Genomic DNA, 22,362 nt, shown 5'->3' with positions numbered 1-22,362 from the left:
GCTCAGTTTACCAGACAACTAAGTAGTCCCAGAAATTCAGTATTTCCTGGTGGCCAACACACCTTCAAGGAGGACACTCCAGGGGAAGTATTCACAGACAGGCTGTCTTGAGGGAGATGTCAGCTCAACAAGCTCTTCTGTGGTCTTGAGAGAAAGATGATTCAGAAAGCAGTCAAGGCAGAAATTACCTTCCCAATTCAAATTGCTTTTCACAAGACCACTTCACCCTTCTGAACTGCCTACACAGAAGCCTTAGGAACAGCTGCTTCAATAGCTAAATATAGTTTTCTGTGAATGCCCTAACAATTAAATACTGGCTTTGCCATAGGACTGATCTCACACACACTAATCACCTGGCTTCTCTCTGCAACAGAGTTCCACCCTGAAAGAGGTTTCCATCTCTCAAGTGAACCCTTCACTAGTCTAAAAAATAAGAAAGTGCTCCTCCTGAGTCCTCCAGTTATGCCAATCCAGCTGCACTGAACGCAAAGTCTGAACGCAGCCAGTGACTGAAGGACTTTAATTCCCCAGCAGCCTTGGGCCCTTATTGGTAACGTGAAAACTACTCTGAATTTAACTTGTGAAAAACATAGATTTGAAAAAGAGTCATTATCACTGCCTCCTCAGGAATATGAAAGCTTTTGTTGTTCCATCTCCCTCCAGGACTAAGAAACTGGAGTGTTTAGATTGTTCTTAGATGTGTGGTTTCCCAACAGTTCATTTGTCAAATGCTATCTTCTCCATTTCAAAGTAGCTTTGCTGTCTGAAGTGAGGTAAGGTAGTTTTGAGTGACAGAACTGGTCTATTACAAAGGTCTAATTTATTTTTTTTATTGTCGTTAATCATTCCTTTAACAGGTTAGAAAACAAAAATGACATTTCAATTACATTTCAGCATAGTTTATACAGAACCAGTTGATGCGTGGTGTCATTTTCTCATCCAAACCCACAGCCACCTTCCAAATTGCAGTTTAGGAATTACAGTACATGCTGGACTAAATTCTTTCGCAATGTAAGGCACTACTACATGATCACAAGTAGTAAAACAAACACTGAAAACAGAACTTAAAAGAATTGAACTTCAATTAAAAAGAACCAAAACCAAAACACATGCATGCAAAAAAATCTATCTACATCTACCAAGATGGTATGATCCAGTTTAAAAGAAGTGCAGTATTCTGTGGACAAAACTTCAACATCAGGGTAGTATAATACATTACCGCCAAGTACTGGGTAAGAATTTAAAACTTTTCCCATTTATATTTTATACAGTTATACAAAAATTAAATTGTATGAGCAATATTCACACCTGCAATACTAAACCGATAATTAAAATCCAGAAAAGAGGCAAAAAAGACAATGTGATTTGTGGCACACGTCCATTACAGAAAACCACTCATCAAGTTCACATCTCAAGTACTGAAGAAGAAAAAAAAGATTACTAAATTAATGGTACATTTGGTGAATGAGGCTATTATAGCCAAATGAGAAAGCTGCATACAAAAACTCTTTTTACCCAGCAGACCACGACTACGGAAGCTTGTGGTTATGAGTTATTTCCTGTCCAGCAGCTAGAGTTTGCAAGATTGAAACTACAGAAGTTGAAAGAATACAACAGAGTTTACAATAACTTGAAACCATGGGATATTTTCCAACATATTAAAAAATAATAATGTTTTTCCTTTGTGGTGATAAACTTTTGCAATTTTGGCACTCACTACAATTTTTACATAACATAAGAGTGAGCAGACCTTATTAAACTTACCTAATGTTTGAATTTCAAGCTGAGAGGTAGTTTAAATGAAATCTCACGTAACAGCATCAAATGGTGGGGTTTTATGATTTTTTTTGTGACTTTTTTTTTCTTTTCTTACAAAAGTGACAAATCCTATACAAGCAGCATTTTTGGATACGTTACTATAAAAAGTTCTGGTATTTGCTAACCCAGCAAGACATTCTTTCAAACATCCCTTTTGTGCCAGGTGTCAAGCTTTAGTGTGATACAATGGAGTACGTTGCCATAATGCCAACAGCAGGAGCCTGGACCTGCCAGCACTGGCCTGTTGACATATTATGACAAACACATTTTCCCAGCCCTCTTTACCCCCTAAAAGGCAGGAAATATAGATTAATTTGGTTTTAGTTTAAGTCATACGGGGAGGAATAATTGCAAAACACGCCTACCAGGCTTCTGCTTTCATAGTAATGTTGATCCAAAAGGGTAAGCAGAGCTTCAGTAATGCTCAAATGAGCAGATACTCCTGTATCTGCCACACAGTGAGTGCATAGTAAGTGGCACACTACAGATAAAAGGAAGAGTTTATTATGTTAACTAGTACCTATTTTCTTCATTATTGTGATTCTTGAGTGGCATCTAATCTTCTATATAAAGATGCAAAATTCTTTATTCAGTGCCCCTTAAAAAAAAACAAAAGAAAAACTAAAACAACCCTCCCCCCAAAATATCCCCCAAACTGAGTTTCTGTGGAGGAATTTTACTATCCAAATATTTCTGGTTTTGTAAAGTAAACCACTTAGCACTTTTTGGAGAGGCTGTAGTTGGACTGGTTATCCTAGAAGGGGTACTGAAGTCAAGACTTCAAAAATGAAGAACTAGACAACTATCAAGACCCTTGGAAATACATAAAATTCACATTTTCTGATTTTATAATCTTAAAATGAAGCTATACAAAGGCAATGTGTGCATGACTACATGCTTTTGTTATTACATGTGCTCTCAGGTGATGATGGCGTTTTTGGTACAAAGGAATTATGAGTGCAATTCTTACATAGCAAGGGGCCAACTGTAATACAGTGAAAAGTCCAGCTGAAGATAAACCTTCTGTCCATTGGTTACAGCTAACACATGCAATGCCAAAGATGCCGTTGCACTTACTGTAGATTATATTTGGTTATCAAAAAGTGCATAGTGCAAATGACAGTGTTGTTTCCTTATTCCTGCAAGAATATGAGACAGGGAGGGGTGGTACCTGGAGGAGTAATTTATCAGTTTTAACATACACAAACCCTGGTATTCTTCTTCTTAGTATTGTTTATTTTCTGTTTGAAATTAAGCTCCAGCAGTTTTCTGTCTGCCACGGAGTATTGGTCCTAATTTTTTTAAACTTTGCAGTTCCCTTATTTAGGAATGTCACTTCTCTTGTGTCTAGTCTGAGAGACTTAATTGTTCTTGCTGTTGTAATACAAACACAGCAAGGTTACTTCACGATTCTGCTCCCAAATTCCTTCTTGCTTCACTAAGAAAACTCTTCCAGTGAGGATTCACAAATAATTTTAATAGCCCCAAACCTCAAGAAAAATCATTATTCATTGTTCTCATGTACCTAGTGTTTCACGCTCCACAGCAATTCGGTTACTTGACACCTTCCAAAAACAGAGGAAAAAAAACACTGTACCCTACAGCCTTAGACTCTTGTGCCAGAGAGTGAAGCCAGCTGAAAAAACAAGATCCCTCTAAACCTCTTGCCTATGTAGGAAGCTGCATCAGAAAACTCCTTTTGTCTCTTCATCTGCAGACAGCAACTTTTCCTACTGTGGCTCATTAATTTTATCCTCTTTGTACAGCCTTTGCAGAAAGGGGAAGATTACTGGAGGGAAGGAATACATGGAGAGAAGAAACAACAGTGAAGTACAGCCAGCTACCATCAAACACTCGCTATTGACCTCCGCAACGCTACCTGCCTCCAGAGGCACCGCAGGATGGAAGTATGAAGTATGTATTGCTGACATGAGGCTGGAGTAGAACAGTAGGATTTGGTATTTTGGACGAAACAACTCATTTGACTGAGAAGAGAGGTGATCACTTCAAGAAGTTCTAAGTACCTATCCCCACTCTTAACAAGATTATCCTTTACACTTTTCCAATTGTCTCTGTAGCTTGTCAGCCCACATAGCAGCTGATCTCTCATATCCTGATCACCAGCAACTCTGAATGTGGATGGAGTGTCCTGCAGAAGGGACAGTTTCAGAAACAAAGGCCACACTTCACTGCCCCATTCCTGAAGCCATGCTAATGGCTGGCAATCAAAGCCAGCTTAAGGATCTCACACACCTACTGGTTCCTGGTTATGCTTTTTTTTTTTTTGGTCCACTTCTTGTTCCATAATGGCCTCTTCTCCGGAAATCAGAGCATTCTGGTTCTTGCTAGCGGCTGTTAAAGCACATTACCGTGTGTCATGTCAGGCTCTAGTCCCTTCTGCCATTTTATTGTTTTTTCCCTCTGTTTCTCTGTTTGCAGTGTGAAAAATCAGTGCATTGAACTATTTGGTATGGAATCCTTTAACTCAGTACAGTAAAAGTTACCATTTTTTTTACTAGGTTTTCCTATTCATAGAATCACAGAATCACTAGGTTGGAAAGGACCTACTGGATCATTGAGTCAAGCCATTCCCATCAGTCACTAAACCATGTCCCTCAGCATCTCATCCACCCATCTTTTAAACACCTCCAGGGAAGGTGACTCAACCACCTCCCTGGGCAGCCTGTTCCAGTGCCCAATGACCCTTTCTGTGAAATATTTTTTCCTGATGTCCAGCCTGAACCTCCCCTGGCAGAGCTTGAGGCCATTCCCTCTTGTCCTGTCCCCTGTCACTTGGGAGAAGAGGCCAGCTCCCTGCTCTCCACAACCTCCTTTCAGGTAGTTGTATATTATTTATACTCTAAAGTAGTGCAACAAACCGCCCATGTTTCTACTGCCAACATGCCCATCAAAAAGAGTCTGCAAGCATATTTGTAAATACAAAACTTTTCACCTTCCAGTTTCCCTTACTATGTATCTCATAGGTCATTTTACTGAGCTTGAGCACAACTTTCAACCTGGCAGTGAGGCTAAGACCGTTATAAGGTCTAATTACACCAACAACTTGTCAGCAAATACAGACCAGCATCAAGAATCATAAGCACACAGGAAAGACCATAAGATTTAGCAATGAATTCATAAGTTAACTCCAGTAAAAAGTTGTAAAAATCATGACCTATTGCTGCAGACTCAAAGCTTAAGCATAAAATCTTCTAGCCCAGCATTTTTCCTCCAGATTTTAATAACCCCTTTTTCTAAAAACATCTATTTAAAAAAGACTTTCCACACCCTTGAAAAGTTGGCATGTAAACTGGTCACCAGAAAGCAACCTTCAGAAGCTGTGCTGCTTTTTGCCCCTGAAGGTGCTCCCGATAGAGGTCTAATCTGTGGTCAACCAACCACGCTGCTTCAGCAGCCAGCTAAGTAAGGTGACTCTGCTTGTCACAACACAAAGGCATCCCAAAAGACTGAATTAAGACCAACCCTACTAGACCTACTACCATTTCCTCTTTACTGCAAAGCTCTCTCCTCAGCCATCACATATTCCCATTCAAAAGCAAAATGCCTGAACACAAGTGGGTCCTTTTAACAATTACCCTAGTACCCCCTGAGAGATTTCCATCTTCCAGTCTCATGCGTTTTTTCCTTCACGCAGTCGTGAGAGGCTTTTTCCTTCCTTCTTAAAATCCCTTCCGCTCCACATCCTTGCCCTGAGAGCAGCAGGAGGCTCCATGTAATACACAACAGGGCAGAGCACATCTGGGCTGCAGCCCAACTGTCACATCTCTACCTTTGCCGCATTTCTGAAGTCATGTGTCAGATAAAGAAAGGCTCAAAAGCAAACTCTTCATATTCTCTCAAAAATAAAGAAGTAGAAAAAAAATTCCAGAGGCAGAGATACTGTTTGTATTTTCTATTCAAAAGATTCCTGTGCCAAACAGCCAGCTGAGGAGAAACAGCGAGTCCAGAGGCTCTATTCATATGGAATCATGATAGCAATTTTTTCTTTCAAGCAAGCCGTTCTCAAGTTTAAACTTGAAAAGCAAGTCAGTATTTCACATAAACCACACTTGTATCCCAAACGCTTTTACAGCAAGGCCAATCAATTCCATAATTCAACTGGCTTTTGGGAAATAAGAATTTAATTTTAACAAAACTCCTTGAGGAAGACTCCTTGAGGCTGTAAATGTAGAAATAGGCAGGTAAACTAAGAAGGGATATGTGATATACAGATCATTACCTCTGGAGAAGAGGGATTAAGAAGTTTTTTCACTTGAGAGTTAATCAGGACTAGATATCTTTCATAAAACAGATTCCTCTTCATTCCCATATAGAGCTGTCAATAGATGAAAGCAAACAAACCTGTCAAATGATGGCTAACCACCCATCATCGTGACAGAATCTGATTCCTTACCTCATGCATGAAGTAGAGGAATTCAGGACAGTCCTTTTCTCTGAACAGCTGGCATAATTTTGTAAGACACAGAAGGGCTTGGGGTGTGGTGAATTTAGTAGGGTATTTAAGACACAGGGTTCCTAAAGATTGGAAGGCATAATCCCCTCTTGGAAGAAATGATCTTAACAGTTTTGAATAACAGATACAAAGGGAAGAAAAGTTAGAGACGGGCAGGCAAGCATGAACAGGTGTAAATAAAATCACAACAAAAAAAAGTTCTGCGTCTACATGAACTCTACAAGGAACCACTGCTGCAAATACAGAAAATAAAATAAGAATAAATATCTAAAGACATATATATTGGCCTCTTATTTAAAGGTATTTGGCTTATAATTAAGCCAGTAGCAGGAGAATCACACCACCATTCTGATCAGACTAAATCATATGAACTAACACAACACTTAAGACCCCACCCTGGTAACAGGGGTCAGATGAAGCAATGGAAAACTGAGGTTTGTTAGATTCAGCAGGAGTTCAGCTTCTTTCACCAAAAGCTGAGGGAAGGGATAGAAGAAAAGGTCAGATAAACTGCAGTAGTCTCAAAAAAGACCTTTTTTAGTAGGATACCCAGTGTGGAAGGTCTGGATGTCCTTTAGAACTACAAGGACCTCTCAGGGCTTCCAGGGTATGCATAGGCGGAGAGAGGCGCTACAGGCTACTAATAGTATCATATGTTTGCTTTTTAAAGCAAATTAAAATCCATCCACTGAATATGTAAAAGTGAAATCAATCAATAAGGGATGGAATATTGTAATGTATCATGTGATATTCCTACAATACCAGCTAAACAGTGCCTACATTTGTTCACACTTTCTCTTAGACACACACATACACACTGCAATACGTTACGTGTAAAGATGTTACATATCCAAGCACTGTAGTTGGATGAAGACTTGGGTGCTGATACTACAACAAGTTGTAAGTCAGCAAATAAAACTAAGTTGGAGTCAAGTCCAGCTGCTACCCTCAGTGTCGAGTTCGGACTTTAGAGAGAAAAGTCCAAGAACCAGAGAGATAGAAAGAAACCAAAATCACAAGGGATTATAAAGGACACCAGATGTGCAATCAAATGCAACAATCAGTTATGTTTTTATAGCAACATTTGATACATAAAATCCTCACAAACTTTTGCATCTTCATTTTTCTTTGAAGGAAACAAGAATAAACTGCAATATCACATAAACGCTGTTTCTCTTGAACAAAAAAATAAAAGATAAAAAAATACATTTTTACTCTTCTGTTTAAACTTTATTTACAAATAACTGGGTATTTCTAATCTAGACATAGAAGCTCTTTCCAGGATAAATGGCAATAAGCTATGGATGATCTGACCCCAGGTCTCACAAAAAATACAATAGTTTTACTTGGTATCAATAAACATTTTAAAATATACTAAATTTTGTCAAGTGTTACAATCATTGTCCAAACTGAATAGTAGTCTGAGTGCTGAACGAAGTGCATCAACAGAAATTACAGATTTTAGTGTAACATTTCTTTGTCACTCACGATAGCCAGTTATCCTTGCAAGTCATTAAAGCATGTATCACAGACCCGGACAGGCTTCTTAGAAGAAGGAGTTAAGGCATTCTTTGCTGAGCATTCGGCACAAAAGATATTCCCACACTGTCTACAGTGGTGCTGTGAAGAGAAGAAGTATATGTGCCGAACGTTAATGATAGGACATCGATCACTAATGGAGATCACTGTCATGTCAAGTCAGCTCTAAGGTTTCAGTAGTTAGCTTGAATCTTTAAATAGTAGTTATACAGCACACAAAAAGGCACTGTAGTATATTCCTCTTAAAGGTATAGGAGTAAAATATTCAGAAGTGCTTCACTGAATCAGGAGACTAAACCAGTTTCAGAAGTGAACTGGTTGAAATTCATCCTCCTGTTGAATTTCTCCTCTTGAGCTTGTTTTTGTCACATAAAACATGTTCTTAACTACCTGCTTTCACGTGGGAAGTACTCTTGAATCAATGGATCCAGCAGCCTTTGTTCAAAGACTACTCAAAGGACATCACTACAAATAATGCAGGACAGGGAAAAGCCACTTAAAACCAAGTCAGGAATCACTACAAAATTAACCTCATGAATTAACCTCATCTACTTCATTGCTATGTCACTAGTTAGAGGGATGGTAATCTCTGAATGAAGGGCAGACCCTGACAGCTTAGGGATGCTCACATCTTAGCTAGACACAGCTGTTTTCACAAAGAACGTCTAACTACAAACTTAAAATACATTCAGTTCTTTCTTCTGTTCCATGTCTAGTCAATGTTTAGAAAGTGACAGTCACAAAGCACCAAATCATGTAGATGTCTCATATTTTCACATATATCTAATTTCAAGAAGTTTACATTCCTTTTATACCTGTAAATCCAGTTCAGACTGCTTATAAATAAGTTTACCGCAAATACCCTTACAACAGTCTAATTTTGCTTCCTTGTTTAAGGATTTGAACTATTTTAACACTGTTTATAAACTGATGCTGTTAACACGGCAAATGAATCATGAATAAAGTAAGCTCCAGAAACTTTACTCATAATATTTAAGGCACTGCATGCAATAACTTTATTCTGAGATGTCATGAGCATCACAGCACTATTAAGGACATTTTGTGAGTTACTATCCCATCTAAAAATTGAAAACAATAGAAAAAGAAAATCCCCACAGACACACAGTAAAACACACCTACCCTTCTCACTGTCACTGAAAAGCCTTTTCCACAGGCCATACAATTCTGTACATCATTGTCTTCTGCCCACTTCCTGTTGAGAGCTTGGGTGTGTTTGATCTACATGAAAGATATTAAAAAAGCAGTTTGGGGTTTTTTTAAAAAAAATCATGTCTAATTCCTACTAATTTCCTTTATTTTTGTGGCATACACTACGCAGTGTGGTATAAAAGCACCAATTCTGCCATGATACTGAGAGCTTATATTTGTTCAGAGGAAAAATCTTCCAAGTTTCAAAACTATGAGAAGATTTAAGAACCCACAGTCAGCAATATGGCCCTCATACATTACAAGCATAACATCTTAAATTGCTCTGGAAAGGTAACCCATCACCAGTTTGACACAAACGCAAAATTCTCATAAGTTCCCACACAGAGAATCAACAGGTTTAACTGCTTCAAATCGAATTATACCTGTAATGACTGGTTTTCTCGGCCAAGTTCCTGCATTGCAGCGGTAGTGTTGTCCAGCTTTTTCTTCATTTCTACAAGTTTGGCTTGAAGCTTTTCAATTTCTCCCTCACTTTTTATACACCTGAGGAAAAATAGTAAATAGTCATCTCAAAGCATATGAGGTGATGTATGTTGCCTCCTTTGGGCAGGTTGTCATGACAGAGAAGTTTACTCTCACAAAATCCAGACAAAAAAATACACTTGCTGTGAAAAGTCCTTGGATGCCTTAACTGGAAAAAATGCTCTGTTGTAACAATCAGTTTAAGATTATCTGGCGCTGCTTCTAAATATTTGTGGCTTATTAATACCTGGAGTTACCCACAAAACCAGGGACAGTAAATGAATACAGTCCATCAATAGCAAGCCCCAATGAGTATCCCAGTGCAACAGGACACTATCACAAACCAGCTGCAGCAGATCAAGTCAGACAACAGAGCAGAAAAGAAACCTATTTTCTTTAGCAAGCACTTCTCATCAGTTGAAATTCAGTTAACTGTTGAAAGACAAATTTCAAAGGGTGTTTTCCTGCCAAGCTGTAAACAGCTACTGGACGAGTTCAGCACAGCATGGCAAAGAATTGCCAAAGAAAGAGGATCTCATTTGAACTATTTCCATCCTTTCCCAAAGTCTGCTGCTCAAAAATCAAATCATCAAGCTTGATGGTATCGAAAAAAATCTTTCCACTTTGCCTTCACCAAACATGTCAGGATGAAGATAATTTCCTCTCTCACAGGTGTTTCTTCTATTCTTTGTAAAGGCTGCTTTGAGGGAACCACCACTGCCTTGAGTGCCTACTGCTGATAAAGGAAAGGCACTCTGCATACCTACATCTTAAATATATTGTAGAGACAATAGTCGAACTGAAGAAAAGAAGATGGTAAGTTTTTAGAATGAAGAAAGTGCCTTTCGTGTGAACCTTAACCAATGGTCTAATCCAATTACACATTCAATCTCGTAACATTGAGCAATGGGCACACCTAGAAGCCTCCAAGCAAATTCTATGTTACTGGAGGCACTAAGGAATCTGTTCCAGGCTTCTGTTTGACTGGCGCTTCTACTCTGATTGAGTGAAGGGAGAGGAGCCTTAGAGTGATGGAGTTAATTCAGGAAGAGAAGCTCTCTCTGCCAACACTTGCAAGGTTCACACAACTGATGAGGTGAGAAACTACAACTTACACACCCCAAAGTTCAAAGGAATCCAGTGGATTTAGAAGGCTCTCACAGATGGGCATAAATCTTCAAGCACAAGCACAGAGCTGTGGCTTTGTTGATAAGTAAGGTCCTGATAAACCTGCCTGATTTTGTTCAAAACGGTCACCCTGTCAAAGCTCACAAAGAGCACAATTCATTCCTAACGTCCCTTGCTGTGCTTTGGCAGGCATGATAGAAGATTGCACTCTGGAAGGTTGCACCCACAGTCCAGGCACTAGGAATAATCACAGATTTAATAAAGTATCCTGAATCAACTGAAACAAGCCTTCATTGTGAGGCTATCCACTTCTCAAACTACGTTTCCACATAGTCGTGAGCACAGCTTACCTCTCCAGCAACGCTCTTCTCTCATCCTGATTATTCTGCACTGTTGCTTCCAAAACAGCAATGTCCCCACGTAAATCATCTGTCTGTTTCTCCAGCTCACTCACTCGCCTCTGACTGCTTTGCCACTCTTTCTTCATGGTAGCCAGGTTTTCATTCAGAGCTGTGACCTGCATGGTGAGCTTATTCTCCTTTTCCTCATGTTTCCGGTTTTCTTCTTCTTTATCTTTTTTCTCTGTGTTCTAAGAAAACAACGGAATAATGAAAAACAATCTCCAAGTATTCTTTCCCTACTCCCTACATTTAATTGAGGCAAAGAATCTTACTGTACCAGAATCACTACTTTTAATCAACTCTATGAGACAAGCTTGTCATCCCACAGAATTTTCCTACACTATTAAATGGCTCAAAGATTTCTGATCTTATTATTTAAAAATTATTGTAATGTGAAACTGAAGTCAACTCTTCGTTCACAAAACTACAGTCTTGTACTCTCTAACATACTAACCAGTTTAGCTTCAATTTCAGCACATTCTTTCTTCAGCTCCTCTTCTCTCTTTTTCAGCTGATCTTTGACAGCTTGGTGGTTTTTTTTCTCCTGTTCCAGAGCTGAATTCATATTATCTATTTTGCTCTGCAGCTCTAATTTCTGTTGAATCAATAGCTGTTTTGCATCCTTGAGATTTGACACCTCCTGTTAGGTTACAGAGCTCAAAGTTAAAGTAGCAACATTGAAAGCATAAATTATTTAAATTTAAAACTATTGCAATTCTTTCCAAGGAGAGGACAGTAATAATTGTTAGTTTTATCACTGGAAGAAGGGATGATTTTAGAGCACAAAATATCAGTGATTTTCTCGATCAAAGATTTTAAACTTGTAACTATATTATGAACAACACTCAATTTCTAAAATAAATTTAATGTATGTTTCTACTCAAATAGTGGAAGTTCTGTTGGATTATTTTCTATAGTTCTTTGAAAAGATACACCTGTTGTGATTTTCTAGAGTCAGCTCTAAAATTTACTTCACATTGTTCTCTGATTGCAATAATGAGGTTAAGAGCATCATAATGACAATGTAGAAATCAAACACTGATGGAAGAAAGGTAGTACTGTTAGTCTTAAATGTATAAATAATTACCCTAAGTTTTAATCAAGTAGGATGATACATTGGGTATTAAATGTTTTACTTGTTCTTCTGTAATAAAACATAAAAAAATCTGAAGTAGAACAGTTAATTAAATTTATAGGAATCATTTTCCTTAAAGTCACACAGCATAACATGCAAGTACTAACAGGGGTTGTCAGTTTACCATAAAAAAATTTGCATCACAAATTAAAACCAAACCAAAGACAGTGAAAGAACATACCCTGGAGACAGGGGGGTGCCCTATAGATGCCTATCTATCCATTCCCTGGTAGGAGATGGGAAACAGACTATAAGCCTATAGGAGAAAACTTTTGGTTTACTTTGATCACTTGTAGGGAGATCAAGAGATGAATATTAAGCTGCCATTGGCGTGCACACATTTTAGATACATTTTTATAAATTTTCTTCTTTAGCATAAGAGATTTTGGGAATGACGAGAATTATAATAATCTTTCCCTGGAATCCAAGAAAGTACTCAGCATAGATTGCTTGACAGAAACAAAGTACAGGCTTCTAACTAAAAATAAGAGACCATTTTCTAAAAAGAACATCTGTAACTCATAAGATATCGTGTTACTTTCTCTTTACTAGTATATAGGGACTGTACCTTCATTTATACTTGTGCTTAATCATTTCAACCCTTTGCGCTTAAGAGATGAAAATACAACTACTAATAGTATAATATGGAAAATGCAAACTATGGCCTTTGTAGAAGCAAACATGCCTAAGAGACTAAAAATGAACTACACAGAATGAGGCAAGAAATGATTTGTTTTACTGAAGACTAAAAATTATTTAATTAAAGCCTCCAAACTTTTACCCTTTAGAGAGCTCATTTGATTGTTACACTTTTGGAAGAGAGTTGGTATTTTATGAGGCTCCTGACATTGTTTCTTCCCTGAGTGCGACTTTTTAAGACATTTTAGAAACCACAGCACATCAAGGGAGTTTCAACTCTACCACTTAAGAAATACCAGATGTGCCTAGAAGATCTGGGAAACTTCACATCATGACATTTTTGGACATGTTTCTGCACTTCATAGTCAAGCAAGGGCATGCATAGTGAATCTACAGCAAAATGGAAAAAAAACCCAGGATATAAAACCCGTCTTGAAGCTAAGACAAGTCATGTAGTCCACCTGGCCAAGAGCACCAGTGCTCCAAGATTATCACTAACCAAAGCAGCATTGCTCAGGAACCTCAATGAAATCTGTGCTTTGGTTCCCTTACCTGTAAAACTGATATTTACAGCAACCATCTTTGCAAAGCCAGTCCAGAAAACATCTACTGAGTAGGCACATATTTCTTATCAGATAACCAACCACATGAAGATTCAGTTTGTCTCAATATACCTTCTCAAATTCTTGCTTGCAGGCTCTCAGCTCTTCACCCAGCCTGGCACTTTCTTTTTCAAGTCTATTCCTTATTTCCTGGAGCTCTGTTGTTTTACATTTTTCATTAGCCAAGTCTTTTTCTTTCAAAATCTTGAAGAGAAATTAAATAAAGTGCTAGAAAAGTGACTTCTTCCAAGCTCACAAAATTAAAAAAACAACCAAATAAAAAAAACATCCAGGGCCCAAAACCACTCGGAGGCTTTGTAATTAAGGGGAAATAGCTGCCACATATCTCTATCCACAGTTCATAGTACAATTAGCAGCATTTTTGCAGTTTTAGATTTAAAACTAATAACATTTTTCCACATGTCTAGCTACTTAGAACAAATTAACAGCCTTTTTAAAACCAAATTCACTTCAACTGCTGTTAAAAGCCATTCCACCAGAGGTTCACTAAAACAGCCACTGCTGCACACTACAGCAGTGCTATGCCCGCAAAATATCCCTCGTTTAGAGATGTAACAGAAATTAATAAAGGGTTTGTGCATTGGGTAGATGTGTCTGTGTGAAGATTTCAAAAGAGAGAAGCTTTTACCCTATCGTTCTGAAGATCCTGTAACATTTTTGTCTTCTCGCCCAGTTGCTGCTCCTTCTTTGATGCATCCTGCTCCAGTGTCGACTTTGCTTTCTTAAGTTCCTGAATCTGCTGATTATTGCTAGCAATTCGATTTCTGCTGGAAACTAACTCTTCTTGAGCTAGAACAAGTTTCTCTTCTGTGGACTAATTACAAAGAGAGTTCTGTAAATTATCTCTCAGTATAAGAGCTTCAGATACTCAACAGTCACTTGAACATTTTCCACACGGAAAAGAATTGTTTCCTAGCGTGCAACATTTAGCTTCAATTGTTGACAAAGCATAGTTACAGGAACTTCTAGGTGATCAGGTTACCCTCAGTAAAATAAACTACCCCAGTACAATTTCCAGCAGCAATACCTTACTGTGCATATTCCAGCTTGCATCCTTCCACAGAGAGAAGGTGAAAATGTACAAAAGGGCAGAGAACAAGAGGTGACTGATGAAAAATGATTGAATTTGAATTTGCCCCCCGCAAACTTACTTTATTCTCTGGGCAAAGCTCTATAACTCTAAACAGCTGTTGTTTAAAACGCAGGGGAGCTGTACTGAAAAGATTTCAAATGTCACTCAAGGTTATTTTTCACCAACGACTTAACGAAGCCAGTGTTAGGACAATCGTAAAATTTCTGAAAATCCTGAAGTGAAATGTACAACCTAAAACTGCTAATATCAGGACAAAGAATTTCACAGTCTCAGCTGCTTCAGCATTTTAAATACAAAATTTAAACTTCCATTCACAATCTATGACAGACTATATTTTAATTTGCTGCCAATTCTCCCCATTACCTAGATCATAGAATCATAGAATCATAGAATAACCAGGTTGGAAGAGACCCACCGGATCATCGAGTCCAACCATTCCTATCAATCACTAAACCATGCCCCTTAGCACCTCGTCCACCCATCCCTTAAACACCTCCAGGGAAGGGGACTCAACCACCTCCCTGGGCAGCCTGTTCCAGTGCCCAATGACCCTTTCTGTAAAGAATTTTTTCCTAATGTCCAGCCTAAACCTCCCCTGGCGGAGCTTGAGGCCATTCCCTCTTGTCCTGTCCCCTGTCACTTGGGAGAAGAGGCCAGCACCCTCCTCTCTACAACCACCTTTCAGGTAGTTGTAGAGAGCAATAAGGTCTCCCCTCAGCCTCCTCTTCTCCAGGCTAAACAACCCCAGCTCTCTCAGCCGCTCCTCATAAGGCCTGTTCTCCAGCCCCTTCACCAGCTTTGTTGCTCTTCTCTGGACTCGTTCCAGAGCCTCAACATCCTTCTTGTGGTGAGGGGCCCAGAACTGAACACAGGAGTCGAGGTGCAGTCTCACCAGTGCCGAGTACAGAGGGAGAATAACCTCCCAGGACCTGCTGGTCACACCATTTCTGATACAAGCCAAGATGCCATTGGCCTTCTTGGCCACCTGGGCACACTGCTGGCTCATGTTCAGTTGGCTGTCAACCAACACACCCAGGTCCCTCTCCTCCAGGCAGCTTTCTAGACAGACTTCTCCTAGTCTGTAGCACTGCATAGGGTTGTTAAGCCCCAAGTGCAGGACCCGGCATTTGGCCTTGTTAAACCTCATGCCATTGGACTCAGCCCAGCGGTCCAGCCTGTCCAGATCCCTTTGCAGAGCCTCCCTACCCTCCAGCAGATCGACACTTCCACCCAGATTAGTGTCATCTGCAAACTTGCTAAGGGTGCACTCGATGCCTTCATTCAGGTCATTGATGAAGACATTGAACAGGGCTGGACCCAGCACTCAGCCCTGGGGAACCCCACTTGTCACTGGCCTCCAGCTGGATTTCACACCATTTCCCACCACTCTCTGGGCCCGGCCATCCAACCAGTTTTCCACCCAGGAGAGTGTGCGCCTGTCCAGGCCAGAGGCTGACAGTTTCTCAAGCAGAATGCTGTGAGAAACTGTGTCAAAGGCTTTACTGAAGTCCAGGAAGACCACATCCACAGCCTTTCCCTTATCCAGCAGCAGAGTCACTTTGTCATAGAAGGCGATCAGGTTAGTTTGGCAAGACCTGCCTTTTGTGAACCCATGTTGACTGGAACTTGGATTTACCTCTCTACAATAGGCTGCAAAAACCCAAGAAACAACCTAAAACTTGCACCTAAGGCTCATTTTATTTGCTTAGAGCAAAGTTAAACTTTGGCATTCTTCTTGAGTTAGTATTCTGGAGGTTATTTTTATTTAAAGCCTTCAGCTTAGGCAAGGACAATTTCTATTTAGAAGCATTTTCTTTCACAAAGAACCAATGAGAAAGAAAAATACCAAACTCATTCTCTATTGCTGTAAAACACCGGTATTTTACGGAAATTGTTGATGCCAGGATGTAGAATGTGAGGTGAGATTTATTACTAGTGATAAATTTATTAACTTCAGTGCATCAGTAAGGATTTAAATTCTTTCAAGATAAACTAAATTATTATTTAACCTCTTACTTAAATCCTATTGAAGCCTCTTTTTGAAGGTTAGTGACTTTAAAAGTAACAATAAATGCATAACTGACTTCACCTAATTATGCTTTAGAAGCTCCCATGTTGATTTAAAGCCAAATTGATTTCAGATGCTTCCTAACCATTCCTTGTAAAGTGTTTTGCCTATAGACTCAGACTTAGTTTGAAACACCAGTGACAGAACACTGCTGATTTGATAACACTTTCAACAACTCCACTGGCTCTCAAAAAGCTCAGACAGGCTTTTAAAATCAGTTTGCAGACAAATTCTTTGGTTTCCTTTCTGAGCTATTAAAGTTTACTACTTAACTCTTCACAAGGTGTTAATTCAGAAAATGTCTTAAGCAAAATAGTAGGTTCATTTGCAATTTCAAGATTGCAGCAAGGTAGGTCTTTCAGAAAGCAAAATTATCCCTCTCTGCTCCACTGTGGGCAGTGCAGTATCATATTTTGCTAACAATGACAAAGGATAGGAAGCGTAGTATCCCCATAGCACATCTTCACAGGAAAGCCCAGTAGTCTCTGCAGTTTTAGAAAGAAGCCTAATGAAGACACATTTTTTTATTCAAATTCATTTCTAGCAGAAGAAATGTGGTTACACCCAATTTGTTAGCACAGCATGATAAAATATGGCTATGAAGTAGATAATGACACACAACTTAAAAGCCTCACCTAGGGAATATTCCTCTCCTAATGCTCCTCCCCAACCAAAGTGTCTACACCAGACAGGTTATCTTGCTGTGTCTATACCTAGGCTAAGACAATATAAACACAGTTTTAACAAGAGCCAATATTCAGCATACTCTGCATTGTATTATGCACAAATGTTTCTATAATTTGGTGGCTTCTACTTTAAGAGACTTGGAATTTTGCATACAGCTCAGCATACTACAGGTAACATATACAAGTGCCTCTTAATTGTGCTGTGATTAATAATGATGCTACCTGCCTTAATTGGGAAACCACGCAAAATAATTCTAACAGTAAGTTATCTATTTGTGTCTTTCTTTCTGCTTTGCACAAAAGTCCCTTGCAGCACCCTTTCAAAACGAGCAGACATCTTCTGGCACATAGTTAAATGTTCCAGCTATTATCCTTTCTTCTGGCTTGGTCCTCACTAAGACTGTAATTCAGCCTGATTCGTTTGAACTGCTGAGGAGTTCACCTCTTTAACATAAAACCACATCTCAAAACTTCTGAGCCATTTACCTTATTTAATTATCATTCAGTTTCGCAACTCTCAGAATATGAGAGGTGTTCTCCCAACAAGACGCCTTCAATCATCAGATCACTCTTTAGGATGGCAGACAAAACTGAATGCATGTAAAAGGTACATACAGAACAAAAGAATGCAATCCGTAGTTATTTTTGTGAATACCAAACTACTTTAGGATGTCAAACATAGAGCTTAAGCTAATAAAATGATAAGAAGATAGGACAATCTGATTCAGTACAACTTGGACTGTTGTAATGCAAATAAAAATAATGCCAACAGCAAAACCAGCTGGGTGTTAAGGCCTGGATTCATTCCACCTAAATGAGGTGCACAGATGACCACTGTAGTCTTTGTGTCCCATCTTCTCCTCTCTTTGACTACAGTCCACAAGCAGACGCACGAAATTATTCAGAGAGGCAAATCTGATCTCTTTTCACTTGAGAAAAACAACCGTTAGACTGACTGTAAGCATTTTAGGCTCCTGACTTTCAGACCTGAGGTTTGGCAGCATGAATACTGCCCCAGAATGTCCACTGAAGATAAACTGACAGTGATGCCAATATTGGAGGCAAAGAAACATTCTTTTGAGAACATAGAGGAAACCAGGACCGACTACAAAAAGCAGAAATGCCAAGACTGAAAGATACTTGGCAGAAGTCAGGAGAACAGGATTCACACAAAGCATGTTTGTGCTAACTTAAAATAAAATGAAAAAAATGCATTTTTATTAATTCTATCATATAAAAATGTCTTTTTCCACAAAAAAATCTAAATATTTTTGACGTGTGTATGTATACAAAAACATTTGCATATTATTTATACACACACATGTATACTATATACATCTACACAAAAGTAATGGTATTCTTTTTTGTTATATATACCCGTTTTTTTTAATCAAAACCTGTAGCTTTTAATAGTATTCAAATCCTGCCCAGTTTCTTTTTCCTATCACAGAGACAAGAATGTGTGTGTTCAGTTACTGTTACAGGCAGTGCATTTTTAAAACAAAGTAAATTTGCAGTGAACAGTATCCACAAAACTATAACTATGTTCTCACTTACAAATTTATTACCACACTTCTCACTTTTCCTCTGTGAACATTTAACCAAATTTGCATCTGGCTACAGCTACATATCTAGGATCTTCCATTACTGAACCAGAAACTAGTTTTTTTAAGGAGGCCTTTCATTCTTCAGCTGTGCTGATAGTGCTCCAGAGAGCAACTGCACGCTCTATGACCCTCTCTCATGAAATGCTGTACCTTCAACTGCAAAACTTCACTGAAGCATTTGCTCACTTTTCCATCACAACCTAGTCTCCCAGCCAATAAGCCAGCAATGCCAGCAGTGGCCTTCCAAATAGATGCCAGCAGATGGTGCTCCATGTACAGCACAACTCCTGCCAACCCCTCCAGGAAACTAGTCCTGCCACCCTTCTCACATCACCAGACCTGTTCAGCCTTTTATGATCTATCCCTAAGCCTGAAACCTTGGCCTCACCCCTTCACCATGTGGGAATATCCAAACTTTCCCTTGTAATATTCTTAACTAAAGAAATCCCAGCATTCTAGGATCTCATGATACTAAAGATCAACTGACTTGTTTTTTAAGATCTTACTTAAATCCTAATGAAACCTCTTGTTGAAGGCTAATGACTTTAAAAATAGCAATAAAAGCAGTAATTTGACTTCACTTAATTATGCATATGCTACCATAGGCCTGTCCTGGATAACGCTGGGCTTCACAGTGCACTGACGCAACACAGCTGTGCATGGAGTTCTTGCCTCTACTAAATATCCTGCACTGAAAAACAAATTAAACATAAATTTTAAAATCTTCTACTACTGATTACTTATAAGATTAAGACAAATCCAAGCCTTAGCCCACACATCAGCTTTGCTTCCAAACTTTAACCAAAATCCATAGCTCTTGTTCAAATTACCTGCTTTTACTAAGTAACTCACCTACGGCGAAACATAATCTAGACAACTGACTTTGAACTGGACTGTGAAACTCTACCACACAGACCCTCTGACTTGAGTGGTATTTTGATATTCAGGTCTCAAGACTGACAGTTTTATACTGAGTCTTTCTGAACATGCTTTATTTCCTTTGCGGTCTTCTAAGACAAGTTATCACTGCTTCTTTAGGTTTTAAGCTTGCAGTAACTTAGCACATCAAAGATTAATGATCTGCTCCCTACCTTTTCCCTTTTCTACAGTTTACAGAAAAGCATGGTGTCAAGCAGACCTCACTAATCCTAATTAATATATGTTTTTTGAATTTTAAATTGAGCAACAGCCTCCAAGCAGCTACATCACTTGAGGACCAAGGACCTCAATCTTCCTCAGGCTCTGTAATCTCCACAGAGACTTACATAACAAATCAAGCTACCTGATTGCTCAGCTTGAAAATCTTACTTTCCTGTTGTCGTCACCTTATTTTACCTCTTTTGCATGGATGTTCTCTCTCTCCCTTGCTACCATCCCCACTCAGGTTTAAAAGCATATGGGACACCTACTATCCTATTTAATACTTCCCAAAGGAAGTCAAAAGGTCATCAAAATGGTTTAATAATATTTATTCAGAGCTATCTTTGCAATGAGCAATACTTTAAAGAAAACTATACCAAAAAAAACCTAGTTTTTGAGCACATGTAATACTTTTACACATCACTGCATTAACAAATGTTAATCTAACTGCATTGCAGGAAATTAACTCACAGAGATACAGGTCCTATAGTAATTAACCATAAGAAAGAGTATGTTTAAATTACCTTTGTTTGCTAAACATGCCAAAGTTCTTAAAGTTTTTACATAGTTGGGACCTTACACATAGCTACGCAACCAAGAAACACTGATAAGTAAAACTTGTGTAACCTACAGGGAAATGTGGCAAGTAATTCAATGCTACAGAGGAGAAGTATGGTTAATAAAACACCAAAGTGCCTATTTCTCTCCATAAACTTCAGAAGAATCTAAACCAACAGTGTCAGACAACACAGACAAAGCTGCAATGGGATTCCTCTGAAGGGAAAAGTGCCAAAGCTGCAGGGAGATTGAGGATATGCATATCTTGCCAGTAGACAGCCAGTCTCTGCAGCACAGTTTGTTCTGGGACTAACTGGAGCATTGGCTTAGCACTAATATGAAAGAAGGGGTTAGGAAAAACAGGACAAAAAACACCTTTGCAGACTCAACTCCTAGCAATACCTCTTTGAAGGCACTAAACTCTAATACCAAATCAGATACATTCCTCTTAGGAATAGCAAAAACTTCAAGGAGTAAGTTCAGACACCTGCATTCCAGGCAGGTCCCTAAACCTACTGTTTTATATTAGTTTGACATCTCTGAATGTCGACAATCATCCAGAAAGAAGCAGAAGGGCAAGGACATGGGAAAAGACTGACAACTAAAATGATAGTTAAATGATCTAGAAGATAGTTATTGCTCACCTAATAGTAGAGACTTTGCCCTAATTAACTATGCTGTTTCAATTAGTTGAAAGTTACAATATATAACAAGAGAAAGCAATACAAAAAATTAACTCTTAAAAGAATACAAAAAAACCTAATTTTTCACTTTGCTGCTGTACTAATGCAAGGGAGGTTCACGTCGGCCGGCAAATACCCTTGGTTTAAATTCGTTTCAGGATGTCCTTTGTCCCAAAGGAAGGGACTGAACAGCACTTAATTATATGTAGAGCAAAAGAGCTTTTTCCCCTCAGTTCTTGCACTGCTTCTTGGTCTTCCAACTGGATATAAACATATCTAAGTCACATATGACTTTAAAATTACTGTAAGTACCTTAAGGTCTTGCCTGGTTGCCAGCAGCTCAGACTCTTTCCCATAAAGGTCCAGCTGCAGCTTCTCCATGTTTTCCTTATGTTTTTCATAGGTCTTCTGTAAGTCTGCTAGCTTGGCTTTCTCTGCTTTAAGCTCCTGCGCTGACAAAATAGACTGCTGTTGAAGTTTATTCTCCAGTTCTGCCTGAAACATAACATAGGAAGTTTCAGTTAAAGTCACAAAGAGCCAAGCTTCACCATTTCAATAAACTGCATTTCTACTGCAGGAAAATATTTTTGATCTTATTTGCTTATGAAACAGAAGTTCAGCCATCTGATGTTTGTGACTTTATAGTAATGTTTTAACAACGTAATAATTTAACAACAACATTTAATTCATGTCAGAACACTAAGTGAAACACATTAAGACCAAACTTTAAAAATTTAAATAATTTTTCCAAATATTAAAGTTTCCACAGACTGACTAAAGCACAGATGAGATCATATAGCATAGGGCAACCAAAGCTCGAACAATATTTAACAGTGCATGGAACAGAGCACAACATTCCCTAATGTTTTATGACATCTGAACTATTTCCATTATGGTTTAAGAGTTTCATACTGTCAGTCAGATAAATTCTTTTGGTATAATAAGAGAAGACTTGGTTTAAAAATGTGATGGATGTTCCAAAACACTGCAGATTTTGTCTGCACTCAGAAAATTCTACTGCTTTACAAGAAAATGGCAGCTCTTGCCTCATAGCCTGCCCCTAAAGCAAAATAAACGC

The 22,362-nt window shown here is 38.7% G+C and overlaps 1 protein-coding gene across 3 annotated transcripts in view; it reads right to left on the bottom strand.

The window, feature by feature from the left end:
- Window positions 1-814: 814 nt before the first annotated feature.
- The window catches only part of EEA1 (early endosome antigen 1), a 76,469-nt gene continuing 54,921 nt past the window's right edge, over window positions 815-22,362 (bottom strand). For 2 of the 3 annotated variants that reach the window (XM_069854041.1, XM_069854053.1), the window contains 8 exons: window positions 21,597-21,779; window positions 14,078-14,263; window positions 13,501-13,632; window positions 11,507-11,692; window positions 11,002-11,240; window positions 9,424-9,544; window positions 8,972-9,070; window positions 815-7,912 (listed from right to left, as the gene is read on the bottom strand). In XM_069854041.1, coding sequence (XP_069710142.1) covers window positions 7,790-7,912; window positions 8,972-9,070; window positions 9,424-9,544; window positions 11,002-11,240; window positions 11,507-11,692; window positions 13,501-13,632; window positions 14,078-14,263; window positions 21,597-21,779 — 1,269 coding nt within the window. In that variant the 3' untranslated portion in view covers window positions 815-7,789. Of the gene's footprint in view, window positions 7,913-8,971; window positions 9,071-9,423; window positions 9,545-11,001; window positions 11,241-11,498; window positions 11,693-13,500; window positions 13,633-14,077; window positions 14,264-21,596; window positions 21,780-22,362 lie in introns of those variants that run through there. The other variant, XM_069854062.1, reaches the window with a different exon arrangement.

Source organism: Phaenicophaeus curvirostris, chromosome 1, assembly GCF_032191515.1.
Source record: "Phaenicophaeus curvirostris isolate KB17595 chromosome 1, BPBGC_Pcur_1.0, whole genome shotgun sequence".
Classification (NCBI taxonomy): domain Eukaryota; kingdom Metazoa; phylum Chordata; class Aves; order Cuculiformes; family Cuculidae; genus Phaenicophaeus; species Phaenicophaeus curvirostris.
This window is presented reverse-complemented; position numbering and strand designations above follow the sequence as displayed.